Raw genomic sequence first — 21,139 nt, 5'->3', positions numbered from 1 at the left:
TTTTTTTTTTTTTTAACCGGTGTTTTTCGTAAGTGAAAAATCGAATCTGACGTAGACGTGGGTGAAGACAGCAGTCCGGTTTAACGGCTGCAGACGCGCACAGTGTCTCGTCTGTAAAGGTTCTCAACGGCACGCTGCCTTTGCAGCATCATGATCATGAGCTTTTGTTTTTCTGGTGGGTTCGGTGTCATGGGCTCCCGTGGTCGGAGGAGGGGAACCTGTAGCTTGGCTCTGAGTTGTTTCTCTGGGACCCTTCTCTCTCTTTAAAGAAATGGTTGAATGCTCAGAGGTGGGCCGTTCCTTATCTAAATTAAGTAACTGTTGTCCTTTGTGTTATTGCGCCTGAAGTCCCTCTGAGCCATGTAAGGATCTTAATCCGTGGGACTATGGAGAAGCCTCCCCAACATCGAAGCTCGCCAAGCCTGCTGGAAGGACGCTTTCCCTGCGAACGGATATGAAGGAAGGCACACCTAAGTTGCAGATGCTTCCCGGTTTTGCTTCCTAATGTCAGGGCTCAGTCGTTGACCTCTGTTGTAGTCTTACATTTTCTTTTCTTAATGTTTGTTTATTTTTGAGAGAGAGAGACAGCGTGAGCGGGGGAGGGGCAGAGAGAGGGAGAGACACAGAATCCAAAGCAGGCTCCAGGCTGTCAGCACAGAGCCCGGCGCGGGGCTCAAACTCAAGAACCGTGAGATCATAACCTGAGCCAAAGTCAGAGGCTTAACTGACTGAGCCACCCAGGTGCCCTTCTGTTGTCGTCTTTAAGGTGGCAAATTCTAGATCACACACCGCAGGTGTGTGTTTGTTTGTCCCTGGCAGGATGGAGGGTTTGGTGTTTTATGATAATAAGGCAAAGAAAGCATGTGGACCTGAGCAGCAGAACTCATGTGATTGGTAACCCCGGAGTCCTCTCAGCCAGATTTCACTATCGGCGGGGCATCGGGCTGCAGGCCTGGCCCATTTCTCAGGGCACCTCGTGTTCTAGAATTGTGCATGAGATTGTTTTTTTCCCCTTTTTATCCTGCCTGCCTGTTCACATTTAATTTGTTCTTAGCCGTGTGCAATGGATTAACATTTCATCAGGATGGATTAAGATTGAACTGACATTAAAGCAGTCTTTTCCTATTTTCCTTCTGTCACTTTTAGGCGATCCGAGGCGGGGGGTGTGGGGGTGCTCATCCCAAAAGTGCCCTGGTGAGGACGAAGGAGATAAGCCAGGGCTTCAGTGTGAAAATAATTCCCAGTCGTGGGTCGGGAGGCCTGGCTGGAGCCCTCAGCCCTCCTCCTCCGTCTAACGAGATGTCACATGGAACAAAAGCTTTAGGGGTTTTATTTAGCTCCTAATCCCCGCGCTGAGAGAGCCGAGGTCCATGTGAGCTCGCCCACCGGGAGGAAGGGGGGCCGGCGAGCTGGGCGCAGCCTCGTCCCCGGGACTCTGGTGCCGCAGCTGGGGAGTGAGGCGAAGTTACCGTGAGTGTTGTGTTTTGCCTACTAAGGTTTCGGAGGATTAATAATTTAGGCCGTACTTTGAAACAGAAAACCCCCAGTTGGTCTTTCCTGCCGTCCGGGAAGGGTTCGGATGCAGCAGGCCCGCTGTGATGTGTGTCACTGAAGATTCGTAGAGACTGGCCGCCTCCCCCGCCTCGGCCGCCGCCGTCCCTCCTTCCCGATGCCGGTCCCCAGCCGGCAGGTCCCCATCGGCCGATCCCAGAGCTGGGATGCTGCCGGGTGGTACGAAGGCCCCTGGGAGGTGGCCGAGGCCCCGGCGAGGAGCAGCTCCGTGGCGGACGGCGGCACGGCGGGACCGTGGTACGAGCCCCAGGGCGCAGGCGAGCCCTTCCTCTACCGGGAGGCCTTCTTCAACTCTGTGGCTGGCAGCAAGAGCCCCGTCGCCGACTTCGCCTTTTACGACAGCAGACAGGCGCTGATGTCTGGCCGGGGCGCCCTGCTGCCGCGGGATTACTACGGCGACGCGGCCGCCCGGGTGCCCAAGGAGGCTCGCCACCCGCGGGACCCGGGACCCAGCCGGTCGCTGCCTGGTTACGGCGTGACGGGCGGCAGGCTGACGTGGGATCAGGTGCAAGGCCGGGTCCCCGCCCTGCAGGATGCCGGGCACCTGTACCGGGACCCCGCGGGTAAAGGGGTGGCTCAGGGGCAGCGGACGCAGAGCCGGGCCCCGTCGCCCCTGCACTGTGCGGGGGAGCTGCTCGATGGCAGGTTCTCGGCCCAGGCCCCCGCCTACCCCGCCGGCCAGATCTACAATGACGTCGCCGAGAGGCCCGTGGATTCCGCCCTCTCCAGGCAGGCGGCCCCCACCTGCCTGGTCGTGGACCCCAGCACGGCCGCGGCGCCGGACGGCGGCCCGGGGGTGGCCCCGGGAGCCCTGAGCCGAGGCTACGGGCCTGCCCGGGAAAGCGTCTCCGGGCTGGTTTACGAGAACTGCGAGGCGGTCCTGCCAACCTTCCAGGGCCCCGGCGGCAGGAGGAGCGCGCTCCCTGAGTTCCTGGCCCTCCTGCGGGCCGAGGGGGTGGCGGAGGCCACCCTGGTGGCCCTGCTGCAGCAGGGCTTTGACTCTCCGGCCGTCCTGGCCACCATGGAGGACGCGGACATCAAGTGCGTCGCGCCCAACCTGGGCCAGGCCCGCGTGCTGAGCCGCCTGGCCGCCGGCTGCAGGACCGAGATGCACCTGCGGAGGCAGGGCCGGGTGGGCCCCCTCCCCCGGGTGCGCTCCAGCAGCTTCAGCCACCGAAGCGAGCTCCACGGGGACTTGTCTTCTCTGGGCGCCGCGGCCTCGCAGCCCCAGCCCGTGGGTCCCCTGCAGGCGGCATCCCCCCCGAGCAGGAGACCCGGCCCGCCGCCCCTCCAGCGCGCCATCATCCCAGCACCTCCTGGAGACGGCGGCCGCCTACTCTGCCCCCGGGGTGGGCGCCCAAGCGCCCCCCTTCCCCTCCAACTCTGGGTACGGCTCACCCACCCCCTGCGCCCTGACAGCACGGCCGGGCCCCACGTGCCCCCCACAGGCCGGGGTGGCCTTAACTTACCCGGGCCCGGCCCCTCCCCTTCACCCAGGCCCCAGAACGGCCTACTCCACGGCATACACGGTGCCCATGGAGCTGCTCAAGAGGGAACGCGCTGGGGCCGCGTCTCCCCTGCCCAGCCCCCACGGCAGCCCCCAGCTCTTGCGGAAGCCCGGTGTCCCCGTGGAACCGTCCACCCTGCCGCCAGCCGGCCAGAGCCTCCACACGCCTCACTCGCCCTACCAGAAGGTGGCCCGGCGGACGGGCGCCCCCATCATCGTCTCCACCATGCTGGCTCCGGAACCAAGTAACGAACCCGCCCCTGCCCTTCCTCGTGGGACGGTGAGGGGATGGTGCGGGCAGAGGTCGAGCACAGGACGGTGGGGCCTCACGCTCTTACTGCTCTCTTACCACGCCCGGAGAGACCAGCCCCTGCGCCCTCGTGCCCGCACACACTCCCGGGCGAGGCGCCACAGGTTCGCTTGGGTGACGCGGGTTTGCCTTCAGGCGGACCCCCTGGGACAGCACCCTCCTGTTTCTCTAGTTCAGCTCAGGTTGCGTAGGGAACTTGCCTTTATGGTGATGACCCACAGCGGTGTATCTGGGAGAGAAACCCAGGCTTCGTTCAGGACAGAATGAAACCGTTGGCCCATGGGAGGGGGGTGTGTGTGACATTTTCTCCAGTTCACCTTCAGCGGCTTTGGAGAAGGCAGGGGTGTTTATCCAGTGCCTCCTGTAAATCGTTGATCATTCATTTGCCATTCGAAGTATGTTCTAGCATGGAGCCCCGCCCCCCCCAGCCCTGACGTGTCTCTATACAGCGTCAGAGGTGGGACTGTCACCCACCATAGAGCTAAAATCTGGCGTGCTGCCAGACTTGTGTGTTAAAGCGAGATGACGAACGAAATCCCTTAGAACTCCCTGTTTCAAAAACAGACTTAATCTCATTGGAATACAGTTGGTTGGGAATTCTGTTGACTTGTAGGGAACGATATATTTTCAAGTTGAGGAATGAGAGAACCGTCCTAGGTGGTTGTCTTCAAAGCAGGAGACAAGTATAATTTATTACATGTGTTTCCTTGGGCATTGTGGGTAAGAATCCGGGTGGACGTCCCCCGAACAACGCTTTACTTTGAACTGTAAAATCCTTGCTGCTAATTCAAGCTGTACATCCGTTTTCTTTCTTCCTTCTTGCCTCCCCAGTTTAGAAAACTAAACCCCTTTTAAATGAATTTTTGTTTTCTGAATAACTAGAATGCTCGGGTGGAGGGACTTGTGTGAAAATAGGATGTGCCTTTTTGGAAATAACCCCCTCGAGAGCTGTGGGAGCCTGATCTTGAAACCCTGAGGTAGCTCGTCTATCTTGTGCGCGGAGCTGGTGACCTAGTGGCTACCAGGGGACTGAAATGGCTACTTTGCTTTTTCGGATCCACCCGAATTCACAGTGTCTGTCTTCTTTCCGAAAGGGGACTGAGCAATTGGAGTTTTCTGTTGTCTCGCACCGTAGATTCTGGTTTTGTCTTGTGTGTGGGGTTGTTTGTTTGTTTTAAGTTTGATCATACAATGTATTTGACTTACGGTTTTTTTTTTTTTTAAGATCAGTGTACAACGGGAGGGAAGTCAGATGCACACACCAAGAGCGTGTGCACCTCCTCCTTCCCAAACATTCTTTCTTTGCAACCAACTAATTTGCATGGCGATGACATTTGTTGCTCCGGTAATTTCATCTGATAATGGCCGGGCTTGCAAAGCGGATCTGAAAACATATTCCTTAATTATGTGTTGCTAAGCAACGAGAGGGTTTGGTCATAATCACAGAAAGATTATCTCCTCATTGAAGTCCTGGAAAGGTTTTGCTGAAGGAGGACCTGTAAAATTGCCTTATTTTCTCCTTTTTTTTTTTTTTTTCCTGTTTGTTTTGCACCGCCTTCTCGCGAAAACATTCCCCATTATTTGGGTCCGGGGTAAGGGATATTATTTAAGTTGTTTGGAGTCTGATTGTTAACACACTGCTTTGCAGACCGAAGGATATTGATTTTTGTTTCATTTGTGTGGCAGTGAGCCAGTGCCAAGGAAGCCTGAAGTAGGAAGTCTGCCAGCAAATAAATTTCTCTGTCGGATGATCTAGCCCGTAGCAGCCGTTTTCCTCTGCGTCCCTTCTCGTACATGCAGTGTGTCTTTATAACCACCCCCCGCCCGAAAGCAGCGTGTCGGGGACCCGGGGGTAGGAGCTCACAGCCTGCAGAAGTGGCATTTGGGGTGGCAGGCTTCATAGAATCGATAGCCGGCTTTCGATCGGTTGGAACCTACAGTCGAGCTCCCGGCAGCCCTTTCCCCCCCGCGAGGGGAACGTTTACGTTGAAGGGAAGCAGCACAGACCTCAAGTCTGGAAACCCGAAGCCCCCGCGGGGCGGTCCCCGCTTGCCTGCTGAGCTGGGCGATGGCCATCTTCGAATCTAGCTCTGGCCGCCGTGGTCACTTGCGACACGGCCAGCAGGAGTAGTAAAGCTTCTTCGTCTTGGTCTTCACCTAACTCCAAAGGTTTCCGGGTGATCTGGAGGAGCAGGGAAGGCCAGGAAGGGGGACTGTCTTCTCTCTCTTTGGAGAGGGAATCTGTAGGTTTCCAGTGGGTTGCGTGCTAGGGCTTCAGTGCCTGGTTTCCTTTTTATGGGCTTTGGATGTGGGGACACCTACTTGCTTTTCTTAGTCCACGAATTACCTGCTTCATCTCGGCCGTCTTTGTGGGTATAAATACCAGGCTGCTTGCTAGTCCATGGCAGTTCAGGGTGACCGGACGAGGAGGGACCCCCGTGAAGCCCGCCATTCCCACGTGACCCGGGATTAGGGAGCTTGCACATCAGACCTGCGTGAGCGTCGGCCCCCGGTGCACCTGCTGTGGCTCACGCGCTGACCTGGTTGACTGTGTGGCACAAGCTGCGGAACCTTCTGGCAGTGGCTGCAACCCGGCGGTGCCCCCTCCCCCACATCACGTGGTGTCGATTGAGCCCTTTCTGTGACAGTGCAGCAGGGCGCCTCCTGTAAACAGCGGCACTGCAGCCATCTTCGGAATCTGTCTTCCCCGGACACGACAGAGCACACAGCCTGCGGAGGGCTCGCCCAGAGCACGCCCAGCGCTCGTGGTTGCAGATGAGAAATGCAGTAGGGCTCGCTCTTTCTGGGGCTTTTCTGTTTCCTTCCAGGCTTTTTTCTGCATGCAGCTGGATTCATTAAACGTTGTGACCCCCAGCTGGTAGCGGGGGCCACTGCCCCGAGGACCTTTCAGGACACATCCAAGGTCCGTTTCCACTGGGGCTGTGGGGAGATGGGTGGTTGTCCCCACGTTCTCCGCCATCAGAGCTGGTCACGCGTGTGGCGGGGTTGGATGTGGCACTGACGTGTGTGCACCTGGCCTGCTGGGTAGGAAGCTGGGACCCCCCCCCCCTCCCCCCAACCAGGAGAAAACCCCAGTCTCAACAGAATCAGAGGATCGGGCCACGCACACCTGGTGATTCCTTCCCGGTCCTTGGTTTTTGTGGAAGGGCCCTGGGCATATGAAGGTCTGTGCTGACAGGTGGGCAGGGAGGCGATTCCCTGGTCTTGAGGGTGAGGACTCTCAAACCATCGGGCTGGAGGGAGGTCACCGTGAGGCCCCAGAGGCACCCAGTCCAGCCATTCACACCATTCCCTACCCCAGGTTAGAGCCAGCCTGGGAGGGGCGGGATGGGGATCTGGGGGCTGTGACCCTGAGCCGACCCGGCAGGACAGCAGGCTGACACCATCCCTTCTGCTGAATAGCATTACTTTGGCAAGATCTTGCCATTTGACTAAAGAGCTGTGTGAGGGAAGCAGGGAGACCCTCAACACTCCTGAACACAGACCGTGGACCAAGTAAGGCAGGTTGTGAGCTTTGCACTTGGGCACGATTCTTCAGCACTGACCGTGCCCCTGCTGTGTGCTGAGCCCCAAGTCAGATGTTTTGACGCTCACAATCGTGTAAGACCCAAGCGTGGTCCTCAGATGCTCCACAGCCTGGGGTGTTGTCAGGGGTGGGGCGTGCTGCCATGTGAAACCAGGGGGCCACGCGGGGGCCTTCTGGGAGCCCGATGTGGTTGGGAACACTTGTCTATGGACATGGTGTGCACTGGAGGGAAAGGCTGAGGGCACAGTACGAACCCTAGGACAGCCATCAAATGCAGACCTTGCGGGGAGGTCGAGGGAGAGCACATGAGCCAGCGTGAGGGAGCAAAGGCCTGTGTGCAGGAGTCACAGCCTGCAAGGGCTCTTAGAGTCAGGGCTGTTGTTTTGTGACCCCCGCCGGGGGCAACTCTGGGACTTGTTTTCTTACAGAGTGGTCTGTACCTCGGTGGCCAAGAAATTTCTAGCAGGAAGGAGACTTGTGTGAGGCCACTCAGCCAGTTCTCGTCTCTGTTTCTGGCCAGGACCCTCTTTTCTACAGTTGCCTCCCTTACAAATCAAGCTCGGGAAGGAGCCGTGCACTGCAGAGGTGCTGACAGCTCAGCCTTCCCGAGTGAGGAAAACCCCTAAAATGCGTTCCTGTGCCCATAAAAGTGGCAGCTTTTGTCCCGTCTTTCAGGCTGGCCCCTGTGCACATTTAGGAGTCAGATGTGGCTCTTCGGTTCCTTGTTCTCCAAATTCAAGGTGCCCCCTCCCTCTGTGGTCACTTGCTCCTGGCCTCTGCATTCGAGGCCTAGAGGCAGCCGTTCCCTCTTGGAGACCCCACCATTCCCACCCCTGTTGGAGCTCACCTGGGCTGATGGGTCATTCCCGGTCATCACTGTTGACTGCTTGCCCAGAGTGGGAATGATCATCTCCTGTCAGCGCCCAGAAGAATCTGGATCTCGGTCATTTTCTCCTTTTCGGACTAAACTCAGAACCTGAACTCGATACCACCTTTTGTTCCTGTAGCTGATCTTACTGGGCAGAGTCTGAATTTCTCAGTTCTTTTTTTTTTTTTTAATTTTTTTTTTAACGTTTATTTATTTTTGAGACAGAGACAGAGCATGAACGGGGGAGGGGCAGAGAGAGAGAGGGAGACACAGAATCGGAAGCAGGCTCCAGGCTCTGAGCCATCAGCCCAGAGCCCGACGCGGGGCTCGAACTCACGGACCGCGAGATCGTGACCTGAGCTGAAGTCGGACGCTCAACCGACTGAGCCACCCAGGCGCCCCTGAATTTCTCAGTTCTTACTGAGCTCCTAGAAAACCCACGTACCCTGCAGCCCAGGAACATAGCAAGGTGGTTGAATGCATGGCTGGGACGTCTATAGCGTGCTGTGTGTCTTTTGGTAAGTGTATGGAGTTCTCGGTTTCTTCGTCCATGTCTGCCACACGAGGGTAGGAACCAAACCTGCCTTGTGGGCGTGTGTGCATGCAGCGAGCATAGGAAGAAGTGACTTGAGTGTTGAGGTCCTCAAACCTGTGTGGCCTTGGCCAGAGACTGGGCCTGCTTCGGGAATGGTGCCTTTCTCGTCATTATGTCCTGGTCACTTCTGAGGCTGGAGGCAGGACTCTGGGCTGAGGGGTACTGGGGGCTCAGAGGCCAGGCTAGAGTCATTAGAGCTTAACGGGCCTTTCCCAAATCTGGGTGTCTGGGAATTTCTACGAACTTAATTCTTGCGCAGCTCACCCTCCAACGTTGCGTGGCTAACTGCATCCCCCTCTGCACAGATGCGTGTCGGCGATCATACGGGGGTCCCCACCCCTCTGTGTAACGGGGGCTTCTGGCCCTCTTGGAGGGCTACAGGGACCCCACAGGGCTTTCGCCTAATGTGTGGGACACACAGAGGGGGGTTAATGAGGTTAGTCTTTGCTGTGTTTTCCTCCAAGTTAGTCTGAAGAGCTGAGCCGTGTTCTCATGGGAGGAGCTGGTGCCTGGACGTCCCCGGGACACTGGCCACCTCTGCCTGAGCTCCTGTTGCCACACCCTCTCCGGCGTGACCCCAGCGGGCCCGATGTCTCCCGGCACGGGTTGGCTGTGCCTCATCTCTAGATGGCCATTCTGTCTTCCTGTTTTAGAAAGAGTGGGGCAGACTCCGCTTTGGCTTCCAAAGAATAGTTTTGTGTCTCAGTATCTCTTCCTATCTTCAGACTCCTCCAGGGGTGACTACCTCTCAAATCTTTCAAAGAGGCAGCGGTCCCAACCACACAGCCAAATTTCCCTGGAAGATTTGCAGAGTTAGGGACACAAGGGGCTGAGCCAAATCCACAGTCGGGGTGAGCATTGGTGCAATTATCTGCCCAAGGAAAGGAGAAGCTGATTGAGCCCTTCACCATGCTACTTTCTTTCTCTCCCCCCCCCCCCCAAAGTTTATTTATTTTGAGAGAGACAGAATGCGAGCAGGGGAGGGGCAGAGAGAGAGAGAGAATGAGAATCCCAAGCAGGCTCCACGCTGTCAGCCCAGAGCTCAGTGTAGGGCTTGAGCTCACGAATCCATGAGATCATGACCTGAACCAGAATCAAGAGTTGGACACAACCGACTGAGCCACCCAGGCTCCCCGACCATCAACTTTTTCACGTGACCTTTTCTTTATTTTCTTAACTGCACATATATGACGGACAGACGTGTTATGTTGTGCAAGTTTAAGGTGTTACTTTGATATGTTTATATATGGCAATATGATTGCTGATACAGTGGTATTATGATACAGTGTCGTCTAAATTCATCGTACTGTGCGTTAGATCTCTACGGATAACACTTTTTGCAAGTTTGCATCGTGAAACGCTATCACTCTTGTCCCTACGCTCTGGCCACCCCTTGGTAGCCACCATTTTACTTCCTGGGTTTTTCAGGTTTAACCTTCCTAGATTCCACTGAGATCTGAGGTTACACATACTTGCCTTCCTCTGTCTGACTTCTCCGGCGTAGTATCACGTGCTCAGGGGCCGCCCATGTTGTCGCAAATGGGGGAATATTCCCCCAATAGTCCTATTGGGCACACGGAGCACGTCTTTTTGTATCTGTTCGTCTGTGGAGGAGCATTTAGGTTGTTTCCACATCTTCACCGTTGAGAATAATGCTTTGATGAACATGAGGGCGCATACATGTGAAAATTCTGTTTTCCTGCCCTTTGCACATATACCCCAAAGTGGAATGGTTGGATCGTATAACGGATCTATTTTTAATTTTTTGAAGAACGTCCATACTGGTTTCCACGGTGGTCGGACCAGTTTACGTTCCCGCTAACGGCGAGCCTGGTTTCCTTTTTACCACCCCGTCACCAGCACCCTTTGTCTCTTGTCTCCTTGTTGGTAGCCATTCCGCCAGGTGTGACTTGACATCTTGTGATTCGGGGCTGCAACTCCCCAATGATTAGTGATGTGGAGCGTCTTTTCACGTGTCTGTTTGCCATTTTGGTCTCGCACGTGATCGGTGCTCTACCGTGGGGCTCTCCGGGTTCCATTTGACCTCATTGACCCCAGGGCTCGACATGGGTCTTCCCATGGACCCGGGGCCCAGGAAGCAGACGGGAAGTCCTCACTGGCTTTTGGTATCATATTTGTGCCTTGCAAATACTTTCTGCCTTTCTAGGGCTGTCTTTGCATGTTCTTGATACTGACCTTGAAACACAAATGTTTTTCCATTTGATGAAGTCCAGTTTGTTTCCTTTGCTTGCTTTGTGCTTTGGTATTAATCCAAGGTCATGAAGATTTATGCCTATATTTTCTGTCTAAGGGTTTGACAGCATTACTCCTTCCATCTAGAAGAGCCAAGTTTGAACCATTTTGAGTGCAAATGTGTGCACGAGTGTGAAGTAGGCGTCCAGCCACCTTCATTCTACCGCCTGTGGGTATCTAGGTGTTCAGTTCTGTTTGTATTTGCTTTCAGAGGAGCAGAGCTAACCTGAGGGGGCCCAGGGCCAGGGCAGCAGGGGAACCACACCCTAGATGTATTGCATTTGGTGATTAATCTTCCAAAGACGATTGGCTTTTTTTTTTTTTTTTTTTTTGATGTTTATTTATTATTGAGAGACAGAGCATGAGCATGGGAGGGAAGGAGAGAGAGGGAGACACCGAATCTGAAACGGGCCCCAGGCTCCAAGCTGTCAACACAGAGCCCGACGCGGGGCTCGAACTCACAGACCGTGAGATCGTGACCTGAGCCGAAGTCGGACGCTTAACCGACCGAGCCACCCAGGCGCCCCAGTTGACATTTTTTTAAAAAGAGAAAACCGGCACGTGTTGGAAGATTTTCAGGCATTTGGAACCAATTTCTTGTCGCCAAGATTATACGAGTCAAGAATTCTAAAGCTCTTTCACGGGAGCCTTGCTAGTACATAGGAGCTTGGGGTTTGGTTTTGTTTTTTAGGTTTCTGAAAAAGAAATAATGCTTGGAGCCCATAACTAACTAGCCCATGTTGGCGATACGGAGCCTGAATGTGATTAAACATGCTGCTGATGGGTGTTTTCCCCACTCGGAGGCTGGCTGACACAAAGAACTTTCTCGTTGTTTTTCATGTAAAGGGAAAAAAACAGTCTGTTCACTTGTACTTACCCCCTCCACTGCTCAAGGAACAGGAAGGTACACGGCAGTTAAATTTAGCCAAATAGCGAGCGGTACGCAGTGTATGAATAAAACAACTTTTTGCCAAATTGTTAGGGGAGCATAAAATCAAACCTGTAAATGCCCGTCCCCGCTGAGAAGGTGGGCGGCTCTGGGGACGTGTTCTCCTGAGAGCCGTTGAGAATTGGTCCCAGGAAGGTTTTGCCAAATGTGAGCGGAACAACTTGTTGTTTAAACAAGATCGCTGCGGGAGGAAGCATCCCGGTGTGCTGAGTTTGTACGAAGCGATGAGGGCTCTGAGCAAGAACTCTGACTTCGGGGTCCCCATCCCAGGTAGCCGAGGTGCTGGTGGGGCCGAGGGGGAGTGAGTGCTCCCAACAGGAACCACGCGAAAGCAGGGTAGGGGGTGAATCGGGCCAGGAAATGGTGGGAATGGTCACCATTCTGGAACATTTGACAAGGATTATCCCATCTGAAGTCCTGAGAAACTGGGTGATTCCCCGTGAAGATGACGAATCTTGAGGCTCAGGGAGTTCGTGCTTTCGCCCAGGTCACACCGCAGGGCTGGGACGTGAAGCCAGCCTGTCTGACTCCAAGCCTGTGACTGGTGTCTGTGCCACGATGAGCCACCAAGCTCAGTGCGACAGTCAAGTGGCATAAAGCCGGGAAGGAGAAACCAGCCTAGGCTGGAGGCTGAGGTCTATGTTAGTGAGAAGAACAGGGTCAAGGGGGTGACTCTGGAGGAGTCCCACGGTGCTCTGAGGCTCATTTCCTCAAATATGACATGGGGGTGATGGTCTCCCCTCGTCCCCAGAGACCTGAGGACTATGTCACACCACACACTGGCCCAGGCTTTGCTCATGGCCAAGCTCGGTGCACGTACAGCTCCCTGGGTGCCTTCTGGGTACATTCCTGTCCCCACCTGGGGCCCTGCAAGCTGCATGGGGGCCCTGCCGCTGTGCCCCAGAGCCAAGAGCCTTTCCTCTGTGCTGTGCTGCCTTTTGGGAGCACCAAGGAAATTAACTCTTCTGTGTGCTCCAGTGGAGGGCGCACGTCCCTTTGTCCTAAGAGGATGTAAGCCTAGCAAAGGGGAGGGCTCTAACACACGAGGGAAGAATCGAGTAGGTGGTGGAAAAAGAAAACACAGAAGACAAAAATGAAGCTGGATGATGAGGCCAGAACACAGAGAGCTTTCGCTGCGGTCTTGTGCCCAAAGACAGGTGGGAATTTCACTCCAGGCTTCCTAGTAACCCTAGTAAAGAGGGAAATGAGATCCCTTAAAAATCCACATCGTGCACCGGAGGGAACCACTGAGCCCCATCGCTCAGAAGCAGCTTTCTCTGAGCGATCCCAAGGCATCTCCTGCCCTTGACCACCCGTCCAAAGAATCTGCACGAGCCAGGTTTGCAGTTTGCCTCCGTGTGTTACCTCCCCATGATGGCCCAACCTTCCCCACTCCGTCCAGGGGCGCCCTGACTTCTGACCACTTCCTGCGGTGCTGTCTTCTAATTTTTATAAAACATTGGTTAAGATTTTCACTGGACCTCCTCCAGGCGCGATTGCTAAACCCACCACGTGCAGGTTTGGGGTCTGGGTGAGCTGTTCCTGCAGCTGGCGTCTGATTTCCTCTCCAGGGTGTCTGCCTCTTCCTCCGGCCAGCCCTTCAGGAGGCATCGCCGAGGCCCAAGGGAAGTAGCGATTTTCCTCCGTCGTTGAAGGGGGCTGTGCCTTGGAGAGGCGAACGCTGTCCCCAGGCGCACGGCATGGGCCCGGCCACCCCCCTCCATCTACGGTGCTTAAAGCTGACCTTTCAACCTGCCCCACTTCCCCACTGGGGATTTCTCTATGAGCTGCTTTTCATTTGATGGAATAAATATGACTTTGTGATGGGTTCTAGTGTTTTCCTGTGAACTGGGCTTCGAGCCTGGAACGCTTTGGGAGTCATTAGATTTTAAGAAAAAAAGTTACAGAGGAGAAGAGCAGGGAGGGGACATCACACCAGCTGCCGTGCTTGGGAAAATCAGCTTCCCGGCCACTCTGGGGCCCGAGGGCAGCACGTTTGGCTGCTGGCCCACCGGATAGCAAGCCTGTTAAAGGGTCTTTAGAATCTCTTTCCTCTTTGGTTTTAGGGATACATGAAAAAACCGAGTTAGCTGAAAGCCTTGGGCTTCTTCCCTCTCCCGTCCTGGCCCTGGTGGCTGTTGTAACTAAGAAACAGGGCACTATTTTGTTTTTGTGGGCACTGGGCCTGGGCAGTATATGGGCAGAAGAATAAGCCTGGGTCTCCCGGGCTCTTCCAGGGGCCTTCAGGAAGAAAGCATGTTGTCTGTTCCCTGGGCGGGGGGAGAGGGGGCGCCAAAGGAGTCAGTCCATCTTATTCCAGGAGAGGACCCAGTGGCTGATGTGGTGACCAGGAAAGACCAGGGTGCCGGGCACGCACGGGCAGCCCAAGGACCTTGGTGAGACAAGCCTGTAGGGGCAGGGTCGTTCGCAGCTGCTCCCGGGTCACAGGTCACCTGAGCACCTGGCTTGCTGTCCTTTGGAAGGAAAGGCCCTTCCGGGCCCCAAAGAGAGTGGGGGTCTGTCCTCAGCCTGGTCGGGCACCCCCCGCCTCCAGGGGCTTCCTTGACTTTGCTGTGTCCCCTAGACTGCCACAGCCCCCTTCTGAGTGCGAGGGCCCTCAAGTGCTGCCGTGGAGAGAGGTTGGGGTAGGCGAGTCCCTGCGGTCGGTGGGTTGACTGCGTCCCCCTGGGGCTCCCGCAGAGTCCTGTCAGCCCTGCGTGAGCCAGGGACACTCCAGCAGCACACAGGCCGCAAGTGGGCGTGCAAAGCCTGCCTCTGCCAGACTCTTCTGGCAACTGCCCCTTCTTTTCTCATCTTTATTTCATTTTATTTTTCTCAAACATCTCCTTCTGTTGTTGCCATGGGCACATTTTTAGCACTTGAGATATACTCCGATGGAACAGCCCGGTGGCCTCTGCTGGTGCCCCCCACCCACCCACCCCCACTCCCCCCCCCCCAGCCGCCACTGTGGGCAGGTAGAGCCTTTCTGGAAGTCCTGGAGGGACAGCCCATCCCTCCGCAGCCGTGGGCCAGGGGGAGACCAGCAGGGTCTGCGCCCCCCGTTCCCCCCTCCCCAGGGCTGGAGCGGGGTGCACGGATGAGGCCTGGGAGCCAGGCCCGCGTCCCACGGCCCCGTAGCACGGTTTTGCGCGTCCGGCCACTCGGGAAAGGCCCTACGGTGGCGACGAGCCGTCGTCGTCCTTGCTCGGAGCCCTTGGGGTTCCTGCGGATGTTTGCTCCCCGACGAACACCGGCAGCTGCTCTCCCCGTGTGGGACGCGGCTCTCACGGTGGCGAAGCGCAGTCCCTGGGGAAGCAGTGACCTTGGCGGTGTGTTGGTCAGACACCTGCGTGGATGGTTTCCCACGTGGCTGGCGTGTTACGTCTGGCACCGTCTACGAGCTAAATGATAAACGGACTCCAGCCCAGTAACAGGAGGGGAGTAAGGTTTTCTCCGGGGCAGCACCTCAGGGCCGTGAACAAGCCTCGTTAGCTTGCCCAGAGCTTCTGTCGAAGGCTGTGGAACACGTTTCTTCCCCCACCCCCACCCCCACCCCCACCCCAGGCTAATTGAAAGCCCAAGGAAACAGACATATGGTAACTGGTAAATACCCTACACACTCTGAGTATTTTCTAGGAAAAAATACTTGGTGTGGGGAGCTCTGGGTGGCGAATACTCGCTTTTCTTACCTCTGTCCTCTTTGCACGAGGCCTGATGGCTCGACCATTTATTTCTCCAGTTAACGTTTAGAAGGGACTGAACTGTGTCATGCTCCCCCCGCTCCCCCGCCAGCACTGGTCGAAGCTCAGTCCTCTGAGCTCATCCCTTCCCCGAGGCCTCGGGGAACTATTTCTTCCTTCCAAGCCTGCACATCCCGAACCCCAGAGCCTCCCCCCCGGAGCCTCAGCGAGCCCGCCTGACCAGGGGCTGCCATCACAGGTTGCTTCCTGTAAGCATGGTCTGGCAAAGCGTCGGTCCGTGGCGTCCTTGGGTTAATGCTTTTAGGGGCAGAGGTCGAGAGCCAAGCTGGCATTTGCCAGACCGGGTTTCTTATCCGCCGGGCCCATGGGTGCATGTTGGTTCTTAGGGCACTTCGAGGAATGACCTCGTGTCCCTGAGAGTGGCTTGGGGAATGGGACCACCCGCTCTTCAGTTTGCTCAATATTCTGTGGTGTTCTGGGACTTGGTCTGGATACATCTTTTCAGTCTCCGTCGTTCTCGGGGCTCCAGGGGCCACCAGCAGACCAGAGGGACTTGGGTGGGCCCTGGGCGAGGTCCCAGCTTGGAGGGTACCACAGAGGGGGAGGGGTTGACTTCTTTTGGTGCCTCAAGATCACGTTGGATGACAATTAACCACCCTGAGATTCGTCTCTTGGGCCCCCAAATCCAGAGCAACCCCACAGGGAAGGGTCCATCCCTGCTATGAGAAACCCCAGGATTCTTGATTGACAGGTAGCCAGTGCTGCCCGGGAGAGGGGAACCTGAAGGCCCACCTTCTCCCCTAAGCTGTTGGGGTCACCTGTCATCAGGCGAGTTGGGTCCCAGGCCCAAGGCATGCTGGGAAACTGGAAGGTGAATTGTGACCTCGCCCAGATGGGAAGCCAGTGGGTCCTTGAACCTGGGGGTCGGTTGGTCCTGAGCCGAGTGTCTGCTGCCCTTGGACCCAGATTACATCCCTCCAGCCCGTCCTCCCTCCTTCCGCGCTCCAGGACCACCCACGTGAGACTGGCCTTTGGGGAAATCCAGAACATGAATCACGTTTTACCACAAATAGAAGCAGAACCTTGCATCCTTGGCTGTGGAAATGTGCCCCACACCCGCGTGCTTGGTTTTCTGTCTTGTCCCCGTGGCCCTGAGCTGGTCGAAGCTCATCCCCCCCTGCCTCAGGAGCTCCTTCAGGGCAAAGGGATTCACCAGAAACCTGAGACCCCCTGGCGACTGGTGAGGGTGACACGGCTCACACCCTCAAAGCCAGGAGCCGCTCTGGAAAGGATGCATCGAGCGCGGCAGGGCTGGGGGCACCTGCACGTGCGAGTGTCCACGGGAATGATTTCAAGCAAGCAATAAATGGCTCTTGGTTTTGCTCTTAAGCTCTGTGGGAAAAAGGAAAAGTTGCTGTCACTTTTCTCTGTTCAAGGTCCCCGGTGTGGTGTGGACATTCTGTACAGTTCAGGCGGCTGGGACAGTTTCCCTGGGTTGCTCTAAGGAACCAGTTAAAGCGACAACAAATGCTTGTCTTTCTGGAGGTACAGAAGTTCTACGTTGTTTTTGGGGTTTTTTTACTGGATGATGTGGTTCCCGCAAATATAGACACCTGCTTCTCTATTCTGGCAGTCCCCACACACAGGAGCACACACGCACACTGGGCTAACTGCAGTTGCCCCGCAAGCCTTGGGTGGGGAGGGGGCGGCGGCTCAGGCTCCTGGGAACCTGAGAGCCGCCCGCGTGGCCGGCTTTCTGTCCACCTGTTACCTGAGCTACAAAAGGAGGTGGCCTGCAGGCACCTCCCTGGGAGGGCCGTGACTCATTAAGACCCATGTTTTATTTAAGAAGCTAATCTCCTTATCCTGTGGCCATCTGAACCTCCAGCTGACTGCGGACAACATTAAAATCAGAGCTGAGGAGTGGCTTAAAACCAGGCGCCCCCGTGGGACACAGCCAGCCCTCTGGGGAGTCAGTCCCCTTCTGTGCGTTACCGCCAACAGCCCGGCCCCTGGGTGCTCGGAGGGCCTGGCGAGGCCAGGTTTTCCCACCCTTGTGTTATTTTCCTAACAGCTTCACTGAGAGAGCACTCAGGCCTATACCCGTCACCAGTAACGTGCGAGGCAGTGGTTTTTAGTAGGTCCACAGCCAGGGGAAGAACGTGGCCTTGGGAGACCCAGCTGCCTCTAAGTCGCTGGTGCTCCCAGGCCAAGGAGAGCGTGGGCTGCGTGCGCGGTGTCTGTGCTGAGCCTTCCTCTTGCCTGGTTGTGTCGCGCATCCCTGGAGAGAGTTGGGCCAACGGCCAGAGTGGCTGAGGGTCCACACAGGGATGGATGGCATGGCCCTTGCCGCTCTCTTAGCTTGCAAAGGACTTCGCTCCTTTCCGGCCCCCTGCGCCAGATCTGAGCCAGGCCGGTTTCTATCTTGCTCTTTACTCCTGCTGTCTCTCCGGCACCTGGCCTGGGGCTGGCCCTTCGTCAGGGTCGAGTTGAATAAATTTCTGCCAGGCCAGGCTCTCGATGCTGGCCCCTTGGACCCTGTCGCCGTCCCGGGTCTCGGTGCTGGTGGAGTAAAGGGTTGAACTCCATTCCAGACAAGAAGAGCGACCTCTGACACGAGGCTCCTAAGTCCCCGACCGTAAGGCTTAGCATCAGGTAGGAGTTCTAGGATGTTCCAAGTAAGAAGTCCAAGAGCTGGGGGCTCATCCCGAAAGTGGGAAGACGGGAAAGTGGTTTCAAAAGGCCACACACGCCAGGGTCTCAACCTCCCTCGGCCAGGCCCTCACACAGGGACGCCGGTGACTGAGCCGTCCACACCTCACCGTGATTGGGGCCCCCCCCCCCCCCCGCACAAACCCAGCCCCCAGGGGAGCTCTTGCTTCTGGGTTTGAAAAGAACCCGGACTGGATCTGTCTTGGCGAGGCCTGGGGACAAGCTTCCAGGGGTTTCTGCAGCATGGGCATGGGTCATACCATGGGCTCCGACCCCACCGCCAGCCCCCACCCCCCAGGCCTTGCCTTCCTGAGTGCATTGGCCCGCTATGCCACCTAGCCGATGACTCCGGGCCCCCTGTCAGCGGGGCCAACGGGGCCTTGCGCTCAGCGGTCCTTCCTCCCAGGTGCCTCGCACCATGGGGGGCACACATTCCTGTGTGAATGTGGAAGGCACCACGCCCACCCCTGTGGGGACTCGCCTTGGAAGTGATGCCACATCACTCCTGCCCCCCGATGTTCAGAGCAAAGCACGAGGCCAGCCCATTTCCGGGGGTGAGGAGGTGCCCTCCCCCCTCGGGGGCTGGGGTGGGGTGCAGCAGCAAAGTCTCATCGAGAAGGGGCTTTGATCACCACAGGAGGCAGGTGTCCCAAGCGGTCGGTGACCCGTGCCAGGCGCAGCTGACACTCTTCACCGTGGGGGACGTGGATGCAGACCAAGGCACCCACCATGGAGCCCAGCGGGTCACAGGCCTGGCGGGGGCGGCACCCGGGGTCTGATCCTGGGTGGGCCTTTGCTTCCTTCTCCTGGAGCCTCCCTGCTCCCTTCTTACGTTCGCAGTGTTCGCTTATCGTGGGAAACCTTGACCTTCACCTTCCTTCGCCGGTTTCGAGAGGGGATTGGGCTCCACGCGGCAGGCAGATGGCAGCTGGCCTTGCAGGGTGGCTCCGTTGGGGCGGCGTGCTCGACAGGGACTTGCAGGCTACAAGTGCCGAGCTCGATTGGTGATGCCTGCCCTGAGCGCAGAAAACGAGCTTGCGTGTTTGCTTTCCTTAGCTGTTTCGCTTTCCTTTCTCCTCTTCCGTTCTTGCCGTCCCAAGGTGTGCAGAATGGCCACTGTGGTCCAGCCGGAGCTGAATTTGGGGGTGTTCTGATTTAACTTGTGTGCTAGAAAAGTTGCCTTCCACACTTGGCCCTGGTTAAGACTCCCTTCGTGTTCCTGGTTTTGAAACCCCCCAGGGATCGCCGTCTCTTCCAGATTGCCTGTGCGTTTGGAGCTCCCAGAGGGAGGTGGTTCCTCTGTGGGTCCCTAGAGCCGGGCCAGGGCCACGTGTCAGAGCCTGAGGAAAGCACGCAGTTGGGAAGGCGTGAGGACAGACCCAGCTCCGAGGGGCCGCGAGCTGTCGGCCGGTGCTGGTTTCACCGAACTGGCTTTACTTCTGCCTCCTCTGGGAAGTGTGCTGCCTGCCCGACGTGAAGCCAGAAACTGCTGTAGATCCTCAGCCCCCAGATTTTATACATGCCCGTTCATTCTCCATGTTCATTCTCGTGCTCCCCCCCCTCCCCGCCCCCCGTGATCCCCTACCGCCCGGAGGCCTCCCCCAGCGGGACTGTCGGAAGTGTAAAACAAGATGTGAAAACAGAGACAACCTAAGAAAAATCAGGTACTCTGCTGGGGGGATGGGGACGGGGACACAGGCCTGGACTGTGTCCCCAGATGGCCCCGGGGGCATGGGAAGGACGCGGACACAGCTCACTCGGCCTGGGAGAGCTGCTTGGGGACACCACCTCACAAAGCAAGTTTGCCAGATGAAAAGGCGGGGACGTGGAAACAAAGATGAGATTTCTAACGCTAACCGCAGGTGTTTTGGTTTTTGGGTTTGTTTTTTTTTTTTTTTTTTAACTTTAAAATAGTGCCACACTAGGGGTGCCTGGGTGGCCCAGTCCGTTGAGCATCCAAGTTCGGCTCAGGTCATGATCTCACAGTTCGTGAGTTCGAGCCCCACACCGTGAGTTCGAGCCCCGTGTGGGGCTCTGTGCCGACAGCTCAGAGCCTGGAGCCTGCTTCCGATTCTGTGTCTCCCTCTCTCTCTGCCCCTCCCCCCGCTCATGCTCTCTCTCTCTGTCAAAAATAAATACACATTTAAAAAAAAAATTTTTTTTTTTTTTTTTTTAAATAGGATAGTGCCACACTTAACACACGTTTTGCTACGCTCGCTGCCTTGAGGTCTCTCGGCCTCGTCTTCTCCCACGTCACTTCTCGTGAAGGGCAAAAGTAGCTGCCGTGTGCGCGGGGTCCCTGGGCCTCTGGGGACGGTCACTGTGCCTTTGCTGGCTCTCCAGATCCGCTCTCTGAGCAAACTGCAGCCAACCACAGGACACTTGTCGAGATCCCGTGTCTGACAGTTTCGAGCGGTTTTTATTCCACGGGTAAACGTGTTTACAAGCAAGGAGACCTCGCACCAAGGCCCGAGATGCCACAACCTCCATCACCAGGCCGGGTTCCAAAACCCTGAGCACCATGGAAATGGATGGACCCACCCCCACCCCCGGCACAGCCATGTCTGCAAGTTTTTTGTTTATTTATTTGTGAGAAAGACAGACACAGAGTGTGGGTTAGGGGCAGCGAGAGAGGGAGACACAGAATCTGAAGCAGGCTCCGGGCTCCGAGCTGTCGGCACAGAGCCCGACGCGGGGCTCGAACTCCCGAGTCGTGAGATCCTGACCTGAGCCGAAGTCGGACGCTCGACCGACTGAGCCCCCCAGGCGCCGCATCATGTCTGCAAGTTTAATGCCGAGTTTCAGATGCAGGTTCATTTGTGACCCGGAGTCAGCATCTGGTCCCCAGCTGGGCTCCGGTCATGAGTTTGAGCTCTAGATTGTAGAAATGCAAGCCTGTGAAATATGCTCCTTGTCAGACCCGAGATCGGATTCTGTGTCTGGCCTTCTAGAAACCAGGACTGATGAGCCCAGCCAATGAGGGCTGGTTTGTGCAAGATGGCAGGAAGTGGCTTTTTAATTGGGGGGCACCCGCACTTAAGGGGATGCTGTTCTTGGGGTGGTGGGCAACGTGGTCACATGGTCAGACCCTTGTGAAGTGGTCCGGGCTGCAGAGGCTGCACGTC

The 21,139-nt window shown here is 56.5% G+C and overlaps 1 protein-coding gene across 1 annotated transcript in view; it reads left to right on the top strand.

Annotated features, from left to right (window-relative positions):
* The first annotated feature begins 1,489 nt into the window (after positions 1-1,489).
* Positions 1,490-21,139, top strand: part of CTBP2 (C-terminal binding protein 2) — a 37,813-nt gene continuing 18,163 nt past the window's right edge. Inside the window, 2 exon segments of the mRNA XM_019424658.2 lie at positions 1,490-2,830; positions 2,832-3,324. Of these exon segments, the coding sequence (XP_019280203.2) occupies positions 1,670-2,830; positions 2,832-3,324 (1,654 nt within the window). The 5' untranslated portion in view covers positions 1,490-1,669.

Source organism: Panthera pardus, unplaced genomic scaffold, assembly GCF_024362965.1.
Source record: "Panthera pardus isolate Hobbes unplaced genomic scaffold, ASM2436296v1 HiC_scaffold_22, whole genome shotgun sequence".
NCBI lineage: Eukaryota > Metazoa > Chordata > Mammalia > Carnivora > Felidae > Panthera > Panthera pardus.
The sequence above is the reverse complement of the archived record's forward strand: the minus strand, read 5'-3'. Positions and strand labels throughout refer to the sequence as shown.